Source organism: Chrysochloris asiatica, unplaced genomic scaffold (assembly GCF_000296735.1).
Source record: "Chrysochloris asiatica unplaced genomic scaffold, ChrAsi1.0 scaffold00001, whole genome shotgun sequence".
Classification (NCBI taxonomy): domain Eukaryota; kingdom Metazoa; phylum Chordata; class Mammalia; order Afrosoricida; family Chrysochloridae; genus Chrysochloris; species Chrysochloris asiatica.
In genome coordinates, this window is record NW_006408519.1 from 1,841,370 (window position 1) to 1,861,790 (window position 20,421).

General features: G+C 38.7%; 1 protein-coding gene across 1 annotated transcript in view; it reads right to left on the reverse strand.

The window, feature by feature from the left end:
* Window positions 1-20,421, reverse strand: part of UBR5 (ubiquitin protein ligase E3 component n-recognin 5) — a 173,698-nt gene that overhangs the window by 43,082 nt on the left and 110,195 nt on the right. The window contains exons 22-34 of the mRNA XM_006830617.1: window positions 17,615-17,741; window positions 13,472-13,623; window positions 12,964-13,059; window positions 12,482-12,605; window positions 8,705-8,802; window positions 7,082-7,230; window positions 6,422-6,513; window positions 5,078-5,224; window positions 4,850-4,968; window positions 4,634-4,760; window positions 4,411-4,540; window positions 1,060-1,220; window positions 701-940 (exon numbers count right to left, since the gene is read on the reverse strand). Of these exons, the coding sequence (XP_006830680.1) occupies window positions 701-940; window positions 1,060-1,220; window positions 4,411-4,540; window positions 4,634-4,760; window positions 4,850-4,968; window positions 5,078-5,224; window positions 6,422-6,513; window positions 7,082-7,230; window positions 8,705-8,802; window positions 12,482-12,605; window positions 12,964-13,059; window positions 13,472-13,623; window positions 17,615-17,741 (1,762 nt within the window). The remainder of the gene's footprint in view (window positions 1-700; window positions 941-1,059; window positions 1,221-4,410; window positions 4,541-4,633; window positions 4,761-4,849; window positions 4,969-5,077; window positions 5,225-6,421; window positions 6,514-7,081; window positions 7,231-8,704; window positions 8,803-12,481; window positions 12,606-12,963; window positions 13,060-13,471; window positions 13,624-17,614; window positions 17,742-20,421) is intronic.

Below are 20,421 nucleotides of genomic sequence, written 5' to 3' on the forward strand. Positions count from 1 at the left end.
AAAAAAGATGCATGCCTTCATATTTTCTCCACCAGCCTAAGGCTTTGTCCCCTCCACTTGGCCTAAGTGAAGACTACATTTAAAGGTGAAAATAGCAGGTGTAATGTTGTCTAGAGAAAACTGAAGTAAAATTTCTATGAGATTACTTTTATCAACCTAACTTTTTATAAAACGACATTTCCAAAACAAAGAAAAACCATACAACTATTTTATTACCTTACATCCACATGCATAGAGTGTGAGTGTGTGTGTGTGTGTGTGTGTGCGCGTGTGTTGGGGGATGTGGATAAACACGTATAATTGCTACAGTGCTTTCACAAGTTCCAAACAAGTGTAACTACCATTTGTGTATAAAATGGTAATGTACACAACCTGAGTGCCTACACCAGGGGTGAGAAACATCCAGTCTGTGGGCCCTGTAAGGCCCTCAAAATCATTTGGCCTGATGCGGCCAAGGCAACCGCACTTCCAGCCATCACATCGTTGTTGTTATGTGCCGTAGCCATAACATTAGGGATGCCTTAAGTAAAAGTTTGACCAAATATTTCAGGCTAATTTTTAAGCTGATAATTTTGTATGGCCAGTGAATGATGTTATAAAATTTGGCAGAAAGAAGGTCCCCCACCCACGGCCTACACAAAGGCAAACATGGCATTTGCAGAAAAACAATCCATCAAACTACTACCATGCAGAAATTCACCTGCTAGATTGATCAGATGATGGCCGTGGTGGTAGTGGCTCCACTGAAAACAACTCTTCGCTGCCTTGCATAGCATCTATGCTAGTGCTAGCCAGAGTAAAGGGGGCCGTTGGGCGAGCTATCCCCATTCGGACAGGAACAATCAGCGATTCGGCTACATTACATAATTCTTCCACAGCGTAAGGCAGCAGTGCTTGGAATACCCGCTTGCATTTTCCAATTGGCTGTGGAATAAAATTGCTAAAGCAAAAAGGAAAATATTAGAAACTTTCATGAAACCTTTCACAGACATGATGTTATCACTATACAAAACCATGTGCAAAATGTTTATAAACAGCAAATCCAAATTGGTGTCTTACTTTTTCTTTTTGGATGACGCCATTTCCACACTAAGAATGACAAAAACTCTTGCCACTGAACGGAGAAACCTCATAGTCACAGCGATAGCTTCTTCTCTACGCCCAGGCGTGTACTTGTTTTGGAGTTCTTTCACTAGAGTACCCAGCAGAGTATCTAAAAGCTTAAAAAAAAAAAAAAAAAAAAAAATTAGACTCCATTATTGCTAAGACATTTGGATGTTCACAAAGGACAACCTTCTAATATTTTTCAGTATTAGCATTTCATTAAACTCACACCACCTTAACCAAGACATTTTATAACCAAGACATTTTAAAATGTCAATAATTTATGTATGTAACATACATATGCTGCTGTGTGCCCTGAGGTGGATTCTGACTCCATAAGAGAGTCTCCAAGGTTGTAATCTTAATGGAAGCAGGTTACCACTTATTTCTTCTTTGGAGTAGCTGCCAACTTTTCAGTATCCACCAAGGACTCAGCCGTTACACCACCATGGCTCCATACCACCACCCTCCACCAGAAAACACTGCCGTGCAGTCCATTCAACTCAGAGACATTACAGGATAGAGAACTCCCCCACACCTGTCTGTGGGTCTCCAAGGCTATAACTCTTTATGGAAGCAGCTGCCCCATCTTTCTACCAGAGATGTTAGTGGATTTGAATTGCTAAACTATCAATTAGCAGTTGACGCTCGGCCATTTGTACCACCAGGGCTCTGTTAACATGCACTTAACCTAAACCAACTGCCCAAATCAACTCATAACCTGACCCTGCATAATGTTTCTGAGACTGTAAATCTTTGCAGGGGAGGAGAGGGGGGGGATTGGGAGCCTCATTCCCCCCCCCCCTTGGAGTTCAAACTGCTGACATTGTGGTTAGCAGCCCACAAGGTCATCCTATTGTTGTTGTTGTTAAGTGACACAGGGTCAGTTCAACCCATAGTGACCCTGTATAGGGTTTGCAAGGTTTGGCCAGTGAGCTTCAACCGCCAACCTTGCAGTCCAGCACATTAAACCATAGCGCCACACCAGGACTACTAGAGTGGGTCCTAAATGTAATTTCTTGATTTTAGTTACATAGTCCTAAGCATTAATATTTAGCAGCAAGTAATGCTTAAGAGTGTTACAGGAAAAAAATTTTTTTGATAAAGGAAATGAGTGTACATTGCTTCAATTTCATGAACTTGACCTATACTTCTGGATGTAGTAGCTCAAAATGCCAACTGAGAGGGAAGGAGTCTTCACATCAAGTATCAATCCTATCCCCTCTGCATATAGGGTAGATAGAGACAGGCAACGCAGACACTGATTACGTAAAATGAGGGGGCGATAAAGGCACAAAGTGACTGGCTTATACATTTTCAAATAGGAAGTTTAGTTTAAGAGTGTGTGGGGAAAGACAGAGTCCCCACTGAATAGCTTTTATCTTGTCTAGACGAGTCTGGTGAAAAGAGATGGGGATACAATTCTCATGATTCAATAATGAGTAATTGTTATCATGACTAATTGCGATTGTCACAACTGTAAAGGTAGAAGGTTTGTAACAAAAACAGGGAGCAGTTAATCTTACAGTCCAGAAACAGAGGACCCTAGGACCATCAAGGGAGAAGAGCACAAGCGGAATGCAGGACCTTATAAAAGATTTACAGCCTCGGAAACCCTATCTATGGTCGCTATGAGTTGGAACCGACTCCACAGTATATCACTACCAGCACCATAGGGGCCTAGGGTAGCTCCGCATGATACGCATTGAACTGCTAACTGCAAGGCTGGTGATTCAAAGCTACCTATTATTTCTTGGAAACCTTATACAGGGTTTCACTATGAGTCAAAAGGGATAAGGTACTGAAGGAGCTCTTGTGATAAGAGTGGGTTAAGAGGTGAACTATGAACTGAAAAGATGGGCAGTTCAAACCCACCAGTGGCTCCAAGATGAGGCTGACTGCTCTCCTATGAGTTAAGTCTTGGAAAGGAGCCATATAGGGTCACTATGAGTCAGAATTAACTCAATGGGCGTAGGTACAGGATACTGGAAGTCTGGTGGCACAACAGTTAGATGCTTAGCTGCCACCAAAAAGGTCAGTGGTTCAAACCCACCAACAAGTCTGAGGCAAAAAAGGACCTCATGGTCTGCTCCAGTAAAGACTACAGCCTATGGGGCTGTTCTACTCTCCCCTATCAGGTCTGTATTGGTCGGAATCAACTCGATAGCATACAACATAGGCTATTTATACCAAAACATCAAAGTAGAGTCAAATACTTGTATTAATAAATGAATATTCCTATCACCCTCATATAGCCAGTTGTTCTTGTCTAGTTTCTTTTTGATGCCTGTTTTGTTACACATGTAGTGTAGTGGTTGCGAGTCGGGCTGCTAACCTCAAGGTCAGCAGTTCTAAACTATCAGCCATTCCACAGGAGAAAGATGAGGCTTTCTGGTCCCCTAAAGACTTACAGCCTCAGAAACCCTATCTGGGATTGCTATGAGTTGGAACCAACTCAACAGCACACCATCACTACCATTACAGAGAGCACAATTAATTATAGGTATTAATTACAGAGAACACAATTTCACATTCTGTTTTCTCTTTCCTAAATGTTATACACAATAATCTGTATTCCCAAACTGTTGCCTGACATTCCACTAAGTGATTGTGCTACAACTGGATTAGAAGAGTCCACTATGACATTATTCAGGAGCCTTAGTAATGGATTACGAGCTGGGTCACTAACTACAAGGTCAGAGTTTGAATCTACATATCGCTTCCTGGAAGAAAGATGAGGCTTTCTACTTCCGTGAGGATGTACAGTCTCATAAACCCTTACAGGGTTGCTATGAATTGGAACCAACTCAGTAGTGCACAATCACCACCACTATATTATTGGATACATAAAGTAGTTTAGCCTTTTCTTAACCTTACATAATTCTATGATGTTAATTAATGTTTCTCATATTGCAGATGATTTCTGACAAACTCTCAACATCGCTCAATTACTTTCTAATGTACCACCCTGTCAGTATCCATGTGCTCTGTGTTCTGTAAGATCATCAGCAGTGAGGTTTAGGACTTACTTTTATTTTCTTAATTTCAAAATAAAAAGGGATACCTAAAAAGTGCTCTAAGTTACTAATAATTTTGAACACCACTCTATATTAATTTATATACTGTGGTGTTTTAAGGATTTTTTTCTTTAGAATGCATTTCTGCTGTTAGTGTAGGCATTTAAAAAACCACAAAATTCCATTCCCCTTAATATGCTATTTATCAATACTGAGTACCTTCAGTTAGTAAGCTCGTGACATTAAGAAAGGCTTACTTTTCTTGTGCTTGTCATAAACATTAACTTACCAAGATATCTGCTGTGCACTTGACTATAAGGCAGTGCGTGAAACAGTCCAGCCGAATTGTGCCGCTCTGCTGATTGAGGTATACTTGTTCTTCAGGCAAAAGATGGCCTATCCTACTGCTGGCACTGAGTCTTGAGGAGAAGAAAAGACAGAGTGAGTGGCACTGTCATTACACTTACAGGGGAAACAAAGAGAGCTAAACAAATCTCTTCACGAATACATACGGGTCCTTATTCTCCTGTGACCCAAACATAATCATAGATTTCAAGGCATTCCAGTCCTGTAGCACACGCTCCAATGCGAGTTGGGCAAATCGTGGGGGCTCTAAATCATGATCAGGCATATCTGAATCTAAAAAGAAGAAACAGTGGGTGAGACAGACAGATAACTCTTTCCTTTCATGTGTGTGGTGAATGTCAGGGATAGTCATGGATAGTCACCTTCAGGATTGGCAGTTTTCCGGTTGCGGTCCTCCCTGATACGAGGTGGCCTGTACTGGCAGTGTTCCACAGTCTGCCGGGCCACTGTCTGCACTAAAAACAGCAAGAGGTGCTCTCCCCTGCCAAACAGAGCAATGTGTTTGTGAGAAAAGAAAGGCTTCTCAAACGTGGCCTTACATCTGTGGCTGTTCAGTTTACTTTATGCTAAGTCCTAAAATGCCTACTTGCCTGCTGTTTGGCAAAGTGACCAGATTAGTAGCAGTGAGCAGGCGGTAAAGCAGATCAAGACGAGCAGATTTCTGTCCAGCAATTAAAGTTTTACATTTACATTTCTCCCAGCAATCACAATAGGCTGTCGGTGACGTCCTTTTCAGTCTAGAAAACAGTAATACCAAAGTCAAACCACAGAAACTTTAAAAGCTATTCAAAGATCTTTTTGAAGCTACCAAGGCTAGCTCATGAAGCCAGAGAGACCCCTAGTTAATTTTTAAATGCCTAGTGTAATTATTGTAGACTACCCTAAACAAGAAGGATTCATTTAGTGGTATGAAATCTACAAAGCAACCCAAACTTCTTGGGAGAAGAAGTGTGGTCATAGTATTGTCTGCCAGCATCTAATGAGCCCTCTACTGCCCTTATGGGCAAGTATTTCTTGCTCGTGTCCTCAAACGAAAGTGTGAGCTGTGTGAGGGCAGACACTCACCACCACCCCAGCACCTAGTGCAATGAATGCACCTAGTCAGCAAGCACTCAGTGACCAAACAGATTATCACTTTGTGATGCTGAAAATAGCTATGACAAAAATGTGGTAAATATGCATCAATATCCCACAATCCAATTCTCTATCATTGACTATAACATCTACACATCTCTGGCACGTATGTATTTACAGTTGATGCTGCTGCTGAGGAACGGCTGTTAGTGTGGAAGATGCTTCTTAGGTCTGAAAAATACAGTCTTAGTGCTTCTTAGGTTTGCGAAGACTAACAAACTAGTCACATAAAACGCTATTGCTTAAGAAGGAAATAAAGTCTAAGAGTGAAATAAAGCACAGATCAAAGATTCACCATGATGCTCTTAGTGCCTATGGCCAATTTCCTGCTAATAAATAGTACCACAGGGACCTGAGACTTTGGCTGGAGAATCCAGATAAAAACTTTCTGTAGATGTGTTTCTCAAAGGACTATCTGATCCATGTTACAATATAAGAGAATACCTGTTTCTTAGCATATCAACCTAGTCTAATTTAAAGAGACTTTATGCTAGAACTAGCAAAATAACAAAATTAAGAACCACACTTTTATTCACAAATTAGCTTAAAAAGGACAAGGTGAGAAAAATCTCATGCTTGCTGAATTATAAATACAAGGTAGTGAAGATGTCAATAGAGCAGTATAAATTTGTTTTTGTTAAGTGCAACTTTGTAGCAACCCATGGAGCAGTGCGTGGCTCTGAACTACTGACCTTGTAGTTAGTAGTCCAGCGCTCCTCCTACAGAGACACACCAGGGCTCCAGTTGCAAATCTATGCAGTTTATAACACTAAACTAAAGAAAACAAAAACCATACTCACTTGCAATCATGACCTTTATGACAAACCCTCGCACATTCTGTACAACAACAAAGTGATTCCAGCAAGCCGCAAGTTCGACACTCAAAAATATCCTGAAATTAAAATGACATTTAAAGTCTTTTGCGTACTCCACAAGATTAAGAAAATATTTTAATAACACATTTTTATTTTTTATCTTTTTAGGTGACAGCGCAAACGCAGTCCCCCACTACCACAAAAGACTTAAAATATTTACATGGTTTATAATAAGGAAGTATTTCTTGTGTTTTCTAAATGCAATCTAATCGTAAACAGAATAAAATGTATGTTGTGCTCCAGAAAACAGAGTCATAGACGAATGTAGTGAACACATATTTTACATCATACGAATGGGGAAAAAATATTATGGGGGTGGGGGATAATAAAGAATACCATCTGAAAAATAGGCATTGTACTTTAACAATTTTGATCAAGATTTCCATTTATAAAATCCTGTATTTAAGAACCACCTCCTTTATCCTATTTAAGAATAAATCTAGGTTAATTTTCTTTAGAGAATTTTATAACTCAGAGTAAATGGAAACAGAAGACTTGTGATTCCACAGTTGAGAACTATCACTCAAGCGATGACTGGGAGGATTGGGAGAAAGCTAAAATACAGGGACATGTAAAATAACTTACCTGGTTAATGTGCTCTGCTCCGGTCCACGTAAAACTGCAGGTATCATTACAACATAAGACGTATAAAGGAGAGTCATCAGGGTTGGTACCTGATGGGCACACCATTCCCATAAACACATCTTCCTCTTTTTCACTTGAGGACACGTCAGCTAAAAAGATTGAGGAAAACAGAAGATTATATGTTAGGCACTTATTCACAGCCATCTACTAATGTCCTCAAAATGAAAACAAGCTTTAACATATGTTAAGTATAAATCAAAAACGACCATATGTTTTTTGTTGTTCTTTTTATAATTGATACTTTAAGTCCACCAGGCAAGGAAGTTAACACAGTTTGGGAACAAAATAAGGAAGAGTTTAATTACATCATCATAACCCAAACAAACAACAACATATCACTACAATTCCAACACACTATATGCAACCATTGGAGGCATTAATGCTACATGTAAAGTAGCTTTTAGGAGTCCTGGTGTGGTGCTGAGGGTTAACGTGCTGGACTGCAAAGCCGGTTTGAACCATAAGGTTGGCAGTTCAAGCTCACCAGCCGCCACCACAGAAACCCTATATTGTTGTTGTTAAGTACTGTGGAGTCGGCTCTGACTCATGGTGACCCTGCACAGGGTTTCCGAGGCTGTAAATCTTTACGGGAGCAAAACTCCTCATCTTTCTCCCGTGGAACCGCTGCTAGTTTCGAACTGTTGACCTTGACGTTGGCAGCCCAACTCATAACCACTATGCTACTTGAGCGCCTTCGGAAACCCTATACAGGGCTGCTTAACAACAAGAAGCTCTATTTAAAAAAACTGTAGACAATGGTACATTATTTATCACCAGTGTTTTTAAGGATACTGTCTTTAATCTCTTAAAGGCTGGATAACAGAAACTGATTATTCCTTAATGTTTGCTACTAAGCAAGAATACTAGTTCAGAAGTAATGACAGCAAGACATTTTGCCTATTATTTCAATAAGATTTTTATCACTACCACTAGAGTTAACCTTAACCACTGACAGATTCTCTATCAATAATCCATATCTTTATTTTGAAAAGAGAGTTACAATACTATCCTAAAAGTAGTACTCAGAAATTTATAGCACCTGCTTTCTGATGGACAAATGGAAAATACAATATACTTGAAAAAAGTATATACGCTTTGGTTGGTTGATGACGCATGGAGAGGATTGGAACCATGGCAATGAAATGACGTACGACAGGATGAATGTAAAGCTAATGTTCGCCTCTGTAAACTATTCACATAATTCATAATAAAACATTTTTTAAAAAGCATATACACATGAATTTTATACACACACATGCAAATTATCATAGTCATTACTGAGCAATGATATCATTGTATACCCAGAAATCAGATTAGAACGTCAAGCAGAGAGGCAATGAAACCAAGAGAAACACTCCATGGGACAGACTTACCCAACAGCCACAAGAATGGGCCGAGCACAGTACCATCATGGAGACGGCACGGGATCAGGTAATGCTTACTCTGTTCTGCAGTCACCAGGAGTTGCAGCCGGCTCAACGGCAACTAACAATAGCAGCACAGAAAGCAATCTGTTCAAATGGAAAAATAAACAACTCTATATAGGACTAAAAATAAACTTACCTTTTGCAATTTTCTGAGCCGTTTCTAAGATGGTAATTGCAGCAGGGTAAGCTCGGCCACTAACAGCTGACATAAATGGGGTCATCCCTCTTGCATCCCTGGAAAAAGAAAAAGTATTCATCAAATTAGCAATTTGTTCCCTTTCACATTACAAAAGAAATTGCTGATGACTGGGGGGGGGGGGGAGATATCTCATTTTGTTGTCTCATTTAAATGTTCCACCACCCAAACATAATCATTGTTATTCTAGTGTTGTTTACTGGCCTCATATTTCATTTCCGGAAGAAAGTCACCTCTGGACTCCTGGTCCTTACATTATATGCACTCTACTTAGCCTTAGAAGCACTAACGAGCAGCCTGCCCAGCAACAGCTCTGGAGTTAAGCTACTTGATGATGAATCAATCCACTTTGTAGATGCAGGAACAGTAAATGAAGGGTTCATTTAAAATTCTTAATACACACAATGGCTAGCAAATAACACAAATGTAATAATGTAAGTAAACTATTATCAATCATTCTTTTCTCTTCAAAGGTTCAACATCTTTGGGACCACCAACAAAATGGTGGAAGTGGCGGCCTCTACAACAAAGATTGTTGTTGTTGTTGTTAAGTGCCGTGGAGTCGGTTCCGACTCATAGCGACCCTGTACAGGGTTTCCGAGGCTGTAAATCTTTATGGGAGCAGAAAGCCTCATCTTTCTCCCGCGGAACAGCTGGTAGTTTCGAACTGCTGACCTTGTGGTTTATAGCCTGATTCATAACCACTACGCTAGAATTCAAAAACGGACAATACACTGAAAGGACAATGGAAGACATCTGAAAACAATGGAAGCCCGAGTTAGTGATCTTCAAGATAAATCTCTCAATACTAGTATGCTAAAATAACAATCTAACAATTCTTTAAGTCTGAAGAAAGTCTAAGATTTGTGTGGGATACCATGAAGAAGAACAATTTAACAGGTAATCAGAATTCCAGAACAGGAAGAGACAATAAAAAGCACAGAGAAAAACTCACTAACATCATGTAACACCAGAAGATAAGCATACAAGAAGCTGAACGAACCCCAAACAGAATAGATTGTAAAACAAAGTCTCTGAAACATAACATAATCAAACTTTCTAAAGCCAAAGCCAAGGAACGAACCCCGAGAGGAGCTCAGGGAAAATGTAAAGTGATCTACACAGAAGGAACAACACTAAGTTCAGATTTCTCAGCAGAAATCATGTAGCCAACAAAGGCCAAGGGATGATGTATACAAGAAGCATACACCCAGCAAAGCTGACCCTCAAGTACAACAATGAAATTTAGGACGCATCCTGAGATAAACAGAAATTAAAGTAATTTGTAATTACCAGACCAACCTTAAGGTAAATAGATTTCAAGGTAAACCACACTATTTTAAACAGGGGAAAAAAAATAAATAAATCACATAGAAACCTCAAAGAAAATTAATTCACTTACATACCAAAATAAAAAAAATAAAACCCAGAAAGATTCTGTTAGCTTTTACACAACAGAAATGAAAATAAAACTTCATAAACAAAATGAACTTTGACACAGAAAATTATGTAGAATAAAAGAAACCAGCAAAACCACAATAAAACATACAAAATGACAGCATTTAGTTCATACCTATTGATAACTACACTGAATGTAAATGGAGTCCTGGTGTGGCTCCAGTGAATAAGCACTGTACCACAAGACCAGTTTGAACCAAAAGGTTGGAGGTTCAAACTCACCAGTTGCTCCTCAGAAATCCTACACAGGGTACAAATCATTACTTACACTGAATATAAAATGGCTTAAACGCACCAGTCATGAGAGAGAAGAGAGGGAGAGCAGAAAGTATAAGAAACCAAGATCCTTAAATATACTATCTACAAGAGACACATCAAAAAGATGAGATGACAACCTAAATACCCATCAACAGAACGGTTAAACAAAATTTGGTACATACATACAATGGAATAATACAAAGTGGTGAGGAGTAACGATCAATCCACAAAATTCCTTACAACACAGATGAACCTGGAGGACATTTATGTTGAGCGAAATTAGTCAACCACAAAAGGGCACATATTGTATGGTATGAGATCCATGTTGCTAAAAGATAAGAAAAGGTTTTCCTGATAAAGAAAACAAGCTGTATCATTCACGGACTAGAGAGTAGACACATGTTACATGAGTGACAGGGCAGGCTAGCAGAGGAAAAGATGAAGGTAATAAGATACGCAGGGAGGAATGCAATTAATAGTTCAAGTGAACAGAGGTAGCTACTATTAACTGTTGGTACACGGAGAGGATTGCAATCTATGAAGCAAAGCTTATAAAGTTGTTGAATGCAAAACTGATGACCTACTCTGTAAACCTTCACTCAATCCCCAATAAAACGTTAGGGAAAAAGGAAAAAAAGGTTCGATACTTTTAAGTGAGTTTTCATCTCCTCTTGCTAAGTGCCATCAAGTTGGTTCCAACTCAAAGCCACCCAGCATAGAGTTTCCAAAGAAGAGGTGGTTGGGTCTGAACCACTGACCTTAGGTCCAGTGGTCATTGTACAGCACCACACCCTCTAAAATTCTTACATTTCCCAAGTCCAATCCTCAGTCATCCATGCACCTCTCTCACCCACCACAGCCACTCGGTGTAGATTTTACAGTTCTGTCACACACTGTGAGAAGTCCTGCTGTGGTGCCACAGGATGAACACTCGGTCTCAAGGTCAGTGGTTCAAACTCACCATCCGCTCCTTGGAAACGCTACACAGGGTCGCTGTGAGTCGACACTTAACAACAACAACATGGTATGCTGTAGATAGTTACATAAGGAACATTGGTGGCACCATGGTTAGAACACTCACAGCATTTGTATTTATGAAGGAGCTTCAAAAAGTTCTTAGAAAAATTCCATTTGTCTTTTAATTCTATTTTCCCACAAACTTTTTGAGGCTCCCTGTATGCCTTAAAACAACCAGTTACTATGCTGTTTAGCATCACTTCGTGTACAATGAATGACATTTGACTAGTGGATCCTTCACTAAGTTACCATAAATTCTAAGGTTGAATCATTTTCATCCAAAGGTCAATAAGGGCTTAAACATAAAAACTCTCTATCTCCCAGAATTATTTAAAAATAAAACAACACTCTCCTGCACTTCTTAAATACAGACTCATGATTGAAGTCCCAGCTCCAGAATCAAGGGCAGACCTTGGACTGGAATTCTATCTCTGCCAAGTTTGCCAAGTTTAACCTCTAAGACGCCTGTTTTTCAAATGTCAGTGAAGATCATTTCCCTCACTAGTACTAATTGTTTTGTTTCTGAGGTTATAATCTATGGATCTGCATTTGTGAATGACTGTCCTGTGACCTTTTTAACAAATATCACACACCTGACAAGCTACCACAAAAGTTGGCTTTTATTTACTTAGAGCTATTTCATATGATGTTATGGGAGCACGGTGGCTCTAGAGGCTAAGCAATGGACTACAAACGACAAGGTCGGCAGTTAGAGTACATTGGCAGATCTGAGGGAGAAAGATGAGGCTTTCTACTTCTGCAAAGATTTACCCTATATAAGGTCGCTCTGAGTCAGAACAAACTAGAAGACACAATAACAAGTAATGTTGAGAAGAGTTTTCACAGAAGAGAGTTTAGTAATCCATTAGGGAATGCTGGGCTGTGATCACTATTTTAAAACTGTTGTCTATACATTGCAAGGAACATCAAGTTAATCAATAACAGCTGTTATCTTCATGTAGGAAGTATATTAAAGCTTCTTACTTGGCAGAGAGGAGTTCCCGTAGATAGGGCTGCAGAACAGCACTGTCACACAACAATTTTAATATAAAATGAGCATTTGCCTTTCGATCCTTGGATTCCACTACAGATGGTTCTGTGGAAGGACCTGTAAACATGTGGTAAAACAAAGCAAAGCATATAAAACAAAGTAAGAGACTACTCTGGAATGATACAGCAAGTATATATTAAACAAATCAATAGCTAAGAAAAAGAAATCTTCTAGGATTAGTAATAAATCATTACAAGGAATTAACACTTTACTCATTTTACAAACTTCATAAATGTACCTACACAAATGTATCATTCTCATTAATAATAGGAAATGTAATTAAGACAATTAGATAACCTTTTAAGTCAAGGAAAGTCTACTTGAGATAAAGTGAGGATCTATAAAAACCTATAGGCAAAGCACACTCTTTTTTTCCTTCCTAAGGCCTAGCAGACAACACAACATGGATTCTCACCTGGAATGGTGGAGGTGCTTGGTCCTTGACCGGTGCCACTCGCTGCTGTGGTAAGAGATCCCACAGCGGGGGCCAGGATAAAATCAATGTCACCATCTTTCAGTAAACAGAACAGTAGGATGTACATCATTATAGACAACAGATCCCTAACAGGTTCTCTTGACTGGCCTATGGCTTTTCATTGCAAGTCAAGAGGCAAGTAAGATAGAGGTTTAAATGGAAACTTCTAAAACTATGGAGAAGGAATCCATTAGGTAAATTAATGACTTATCTTAATATATCATTAATAAAGGTTCTACCTATCTTAACCAGTATAAAAATATAATATTCCAATACACGAGGAATGACTGACAAGTTTTTAGAATTTTAATTTTTATAATTTAAAATTAATTCAAATATGCATTATGCTGTCAAGTATTTCAAAATTTAAAATATCCCACTTACAGATTTGTTTCGCTCTCATAGCTTTTCCTTTTTGCTACACACTGCATAAAGTAACAGATCTTACCAGGATCTATTGCAGGAGGGTCAGGAACCCAACTAGGGGGAGCTATGGGAGGTGAAACCGGATCCTGGTGATCACTGGACGAAGCTCCAGCTTCATGTCTACCCAGGCCAGCTGCTCTCAACGAACGTCTCATCATTTCCCGCAATCTCAAACTAGAAGAATAGGGACAAAACCAGAGCTCACGACTATGTCTCAATGTAATGCACAGTGCACAGAACTTCTCATCTGAGATGAGATCAAAGTTTGTTCTACAAGCAAACACTCCAGGCAAGGGAAGTGAAGCACAAATGGCAATTCCAGGATCACAGAATGAGTCAGTGAGGGTTAACAGTGAAACTGGGGGCTCACCACCAGTCCAGCACTAAAACCACTATTTTAAGCTCCCACACAAACTTAAGCACAGAGAACAAAAAAGTTGGCAGGAAGTACGATTATGAAGTTTTATTCTTTCATACTGTCAAGATAAATAAACAGCGTAACATTAAACCAAATACTGCTTCTGTCCTCTGCTTATAATCAGTAAGAATAAAGTTAATAGTAGACATCAGCATACATACTGATTAGTACAAAACCAATGCTTTGAGCCTCAATCTGAAACATCGTGGTAAGTAGTCACCTACTAAACCCTTGTGTATGATCTCAAAAGCAATTAAGTTAATATCCATCCAGTGAGTAATTCTAAAACAAAGACCAATTTAGATTTATTTTTCATACAAAAAAGGTTTTTTTAAACAGTACAATGTGCACGCATAGGATATTAATAAATAAAACTGGAGTTTATGAAATGTGTTAAAAAGGTTTTTTTAAACAGTACAATGTGCACCCATAGGATATTAATAAATAAAATTGGAGTTTATGAAATGTGTTGTTAGATTAATGTCTAGGCATGATTACTTTCTTCTGCTATATTATTGTTTTTTTTAATTGTACAGTTGTGAACATCACTAAAAAGAAATTGAAAATCTCGCCAGCACAGACCTTTTAAGGGGAACTGATAATTACGTGCACAAATGTATACTTTACCTCTGAGTAAAAGCTTACAAAGGCTACAATAATAACACATTAAGAATTAACAGCAATTCAGAGAAAGCACATAAAGCAAGTCCTTTCACTCAGCCACAATTTGAGAGCTTCTAAACGGATAAAGTAAAAAATGCAATTTGTTGGGCCAGGCAACACATAAGGTTTTTCCTTTTCCCACATAGACTTAATCCCAAAGACTTGACAATTCTAATGTGAAAGATCACATAAATAAGCAATTTTGATTTTTATTAATGCCTGAATCTCTATGATTATTTCAATCCTAGGAAATATGATTATCTATATACCAATACATTATTTTATAAGAAAAGATTTTTTAACCATTTACAAAATTTCTTTTAGCATAGAAACATATCTATTTTTATGACTTATGTATGATGATATACTTTTTATAACATTCTTTGGAATATTCTGCAAAGTAAAATTTGATGACTCAAATTAATATTGGTTATTACAATAGTCACTATTTAAAACTAGCTATAGCAATGTCTTCTGTCTCTCAATTTAGAAATTGAGTTTTAGAGTTTTTATAATGTGGGAGGCAGGGCACAGTGACCATTTTCGTCAAGGTCATCTCACTGTCCAAAGTGGTTCTGCAGTGGGAACAGCATCTACCAGGGTGACCCTTCCCACTGTGAGGCTGCTACACAATTTCAATTAAGCTCAACACAGACACTGGGTATCCAAATTATGTCTATTCAAAACACAGAGGAAAAGCAGCAGTAGCTGGGAGACACTTGAAGTGACCTGAAAATAAATGCCTGCTCTGGACTTCTATAAGAGGGATGATTATTAACAGCAGGGTCACAAAGTCAAGGCCCACTGGGCCAGCCAAATAACACAAGTGAGTAAAGGGCAGGCAGGTGTAAGAGGTAGGAGTAGTGGCAAACTAGAGATACATATGCCTAGCTAAAGGCATTCAAATGTTAAGTTTTAGCACTGAACAGGCCAAAGGAACTTAAGTGGGCCAACTCTTAGCTTTAAAGTGAATTTGGAATAAAGGAAAATAAATTGAGACCACAGTCTCATCTTGAACTTGCAAATTCCCAACTTTGTTGTTGTGATGTAGTCAATTCAATATTAAATGAGGGGGGGGTGGGGGGGGGTCATTCTCTGTCATTAAAAAAAGAGAAGTCCTTAACCTTTTGTCTTCATTTGGTCTTGGGAACATTTTTAAGTACAATGCCCAGCTCCTCATATAGATTCTTTAAAAAACAAAAAACAAAAACAAAAAAACAAAAACAAAACAAAAAACAAAAAAAAGAAAATTATTCTTCAAGATGCTGTACACAATTCATGAAGATTCACCTGTATCCTCAGTGGCTGAGGACAATACTGAGGAGATACCACCTTGGCTGCTAAGATTCAGAGATTTGACATTTCTTCATATAGGCTTGCCTGGAGTCATCGTATTTTCTGACAATATGGAAGAATTCAAGGATGATGTAATTTCCTCTTTGTAAGCACGTTATTTCCATGCTACAGAAGCCTTAGAATCCAGTCATGTTCAAACACACCACTGTGACAAAAAAGCGAAGGTCATGTGTCTTCCAGATTAACAATCTCTAGCGTACATACACCTGCAATCAGATGCATCAATCAAGCTTTCCACTAAATCTGACCTTTGTACTCAGGAACTATTGAGTCACATACACAACTTCTGGGTCAAATCATCATCTGAAGGCATTTTAACAGTACTCCATTCATTACTGCATCAGCTTTGAGCTTATAGCTCATGAATCCCAGCCTGCATACTCATCAAGGGGCATCTCCTAGAAAATCCATGGTAGGCTAGAGGAGGGTTTCACTTCAATGAAGCAGTCTGTGGACTTCCTACTGCCCGGCGTGGATAATAAGATTCCTGTGCTTTCATCTGTTCAACCGGCAGCCCTGAGTTTGAACTGGGTAAGAGCACTGCAGTGACATCTTCGGCAAATTCCTCAAAGGAGCTTACTCTGCAAATTATTTCGGTGAGCAACACATCACCCACTCTTGAAGCTCCTTTTAGTCTTTGCCTTCAAAATAATCCTTACATTGAAAAGAAAAAAGGAAAAAGAAAAAGAAAAAAAAAAAAGATGGCAGCGCTGGCATTGGACCAATCATATCAGAGAGTCCAACTTGAATTGTACCTGTATTTTCCCTGAGGAAGTGAAATACCTGAAATAATTCAGACACTAATTTTTACAATAAAAACTTGTTACTTTGTATTTTAGACCAAACACTTTCACTGCCTAGTGTGGTCCTAAATAAACTGGTGGTAATTTTGCATAGTCTACATAATGTTTTTGTACTGTTTTAAGTTATAATTTGGTCACCAAAAATCAGCTATTTGATAAATCTCACTTCAGGGTGTGTTTGAAGCCACAAGCTATCAACTTGGTAGCTTTCCTGAATGAAAGGGAAAGTTGAATATGGAACAGAAAGTAGGCAAGGGATGTCCTCATCTATATAAGCTTTTTCAATCTATCATGCCAGCACACAGCAAGCAGTGCTCCCACAAAAAGAAAACTACATCCAGAAGTCTTCTCATTCCTTGTCTATTTAAAACCCTATCGATTTTTAACACGTCATAATTTTTAACATGTCATAGAGGTGATCATCCCACAACGGCAAAAGCCTGAAAATTTAAAACATCAAATATTCAGAAAACAACACACATCAGCTTTTTATTTCTTCCCAGATTAATACATCTGAGAAGTTGTCCTAAGAAAGTCAACTGAAAATAAAAGATTGAAGTTCCTTTCAATTATTGTATTACCTGTTCTCCAACTTTAAAAAAACAAAAACAAAAAACTTTCTAAAAAGCAAGAATGATGAATTTAGAGCACATTAACAAACCAAATTTGAACTATTTGTCTAAATGATCTCACATCTGTAATGTATCCTAAGTCCTATTTATTCTATACTTGAACTCTTATAAGATAGTCTCAGATATTTTTCCCAGAGTAATAATTTATACTACCAAGAAAGGAGGGCCAATAACAAAAAATAAAAACAAAAGAACCAGCCAATTCGTGCATATGGTAAATAAGAGATGTGTTTCTTTCTGTACTTGATTGTTTTTTTCCTCCAATTAAATGTTCCTGGTAAAAATCACATTACCTTCGGCTACTTGATGATGCAGCCCGATTACCTGGGCCGTTACTTGAAACAACTGATATTGCATTTGCAATGGCTTCAACAGCAGAGAGCCTTTCTGCAAATGTATTTCTTTCTGAGCGCTCTGCTTCTGAAACAGAAGAGAAACAACTGGGATCAATTTAAACATCAAAATAGCTAAGAGATTCAATATATAACGGTTTCTAGGTGTTGTTATGATTTTAATGCTCTGATGAACATATAATGTGGCGCTTTAGGATACACACTGCACTGCAAGGTCAGTTTGAACCAACAGTCAGTTCAAACTTATCAACCACTCCTCAGACACCTTATACACAGAGTTCACTATCAGTCGGAACCAACTCAACAGCACTTAACAACAAATGAACGTACTAAATAGCCAATACTTTAATGTTTTCTCCTCCTTAGAAATAAAACAGGTTGAATTATGATCTTATGTATGTGAATTATTTCTTACTCTTACTTTTTAACCTCCAAAGGCCAAAAATAAGATCATTATAAGCAGACTGAAAATGAAATTTTACTACCAGGGAAGGAAAAAAGACTTACAAATCAGCATCTCGTTATATCATAAAAATTACTACTTACAATCCTTTGGAGTCCTGGTGTGACACTGTAGGACAAGCACTGGACTGTTAACCACAAGGTTGGTGGTTTAAACCCCACCAGTCATTTCTTAGAAAGCCCATACAAGTTGGAACCAACTTGACAGCACTTACCAACAACCACAGCAACATAATCCTTTAATGATTATAGTGATTATAATTCTCTAGTGTTTCAACAATGAAATAAAAGTCAGAAACCTGCAAACCACATTTTAAAATGTGGCGAGCAGTTGAAGATAAAGAAGTTTAAAACAAGGCCCAAGCATAAACTGCTACAATGTGATGGACTGAATCTTTGCTTATGGATGGTGGTGGTGGTGATGTGTCATGGAGTCGGTTCCGACTCATAGCGACCATGTACAGGTTTTCCGAAGCTGTAAATCTTTATGGGAGCAGAAAGCCTCATCTTGCTCCCGCAAAACAGCTGGTAGTTTCGAACTGCTGGCCTTGCGATTCGCAGCCCAATTCGTAACTGAAAGGGAAGGATTCTTCATATTGAGGATCAAGCCTGTTCCATCAGTTCACAGGATTGAGAGGGAGGAGGAGCAACTCAGACTTGGATTATCAAAACTGGAGGGCTATAAAGGTACGAAGAAGTCCTGGTGTGGCGCTAGGGACTAATGCACTGGACTGCAAAGTCATTTGAACCACAAGGTCAGTGGTTCAAGCTCACCAGCCGCTTCCTGGAAACCCTACACAGGGTCGCTATGGGTTAGAACCGACTCGACGGCACTTAACAACAACAGCAACAACAAAGGCAGAAAACGGCTGGCTTACAAGCTTTCAAGAGGGTGCTTAGTGTCAGAACAAAAATGGTAAGGTAGAATCCCAACTGAATAATTTTCCTCTTGTCCAGATGGGTCTAGTGGATGATGGAGACAGGATTTTACGATTTAATTGTGAGTAATTCTCATCAGGTCTAATGTCAATTGTCACAAATCCAAATGTACAAGAGGTATAACCGAAAGGGGGGGAGCAATTAATCTTTCATTTCAGGAACACAGGACCCTAGGACCATTAAAAGTGAAGAGCATAAGAGTGAGGGATCCTAACCAGAAAAGGAGCAACAACAGAGATGGTGGCAGATGGCGATGGCAGAGAGATGGACAGAGTAGCAGAGCACTCTAGGCCCAGTGACTGAGAAAGGCTGTGTACCTGTGGGCAGGAGGCTGGCTTGCAAAACGTGCCCTTTGGTCATTTAAAGAAATATATATTTTCAATGTGGTATGTACACATCCAAAACAAGGTAACAGTAACAGAGGTTAAACACTGTTAGCTGATTGTGTATGGAGGAGACGGTAATCACTGCAATGATTTATTGAATGCTCTATACAACTTCACTCAATTCACTATAAAAGCTTTAAAAGGGGCGGGGCAGCTATCAGAATACCAACAAAAGAATTAAAAATCGGGACTAATGAATTTCATAACTGCATTTTAGGATTTTACTACAGTTTCCCCTTTAGTGCAACCAAGTAAAAGCTTTATGTCAAAAGGCCTATCTACTTTTTAAAAATACCTGACATCTCACTAGGTCATTTTTTATCCCATAAATTGAGATAAAAGTTGCCACAATCTAACTTCTAAATAATTAAATAATTCCCACAGTAATATAAGACATGCACCATTATAAAACGAGTGCCCATGAGAAAATATTATTTATATATGTGTACATACACATGCACACAAGGAGCTCTGGTAGCGTAGTGGTTACGAATCGGGTTGTGAACCTTAAGGTCAGGAGTTCGAAACTACCACTGCTCCGCAGGAGAAAGATGAGGCGTTCTGCTCCCGTAAAGATTTACAGCCTCGGAAACCCTGTACAGGGTCGCTATGAATCGGAACCGACTCCATAACAACACATAACAACAACAACACATGCATACATGATGGGACTTGGAAAACTTCAAGGAGAATTCAAGACAACAAAAAAGTACAATGACGAAAAAAATTTTATTTGCCCATCCTGATGAGATATTTATCTTTAAGAGGGTGAAAGTGTGAACATTTTACAAGACAAATTAAAGGTCACATATTTTGTTGTTGTTAAGCGCCATCGAGTCAGTTCTGACCCATAGCAACCCTGTATAAGGTTTCCACGAAGCAGCTAGTGAGCTTGAACTTATGGTTCAAACCAACACTGCAGTCCAGTTCATTAGCCCGCAGGATTCCAAAGTTTATATG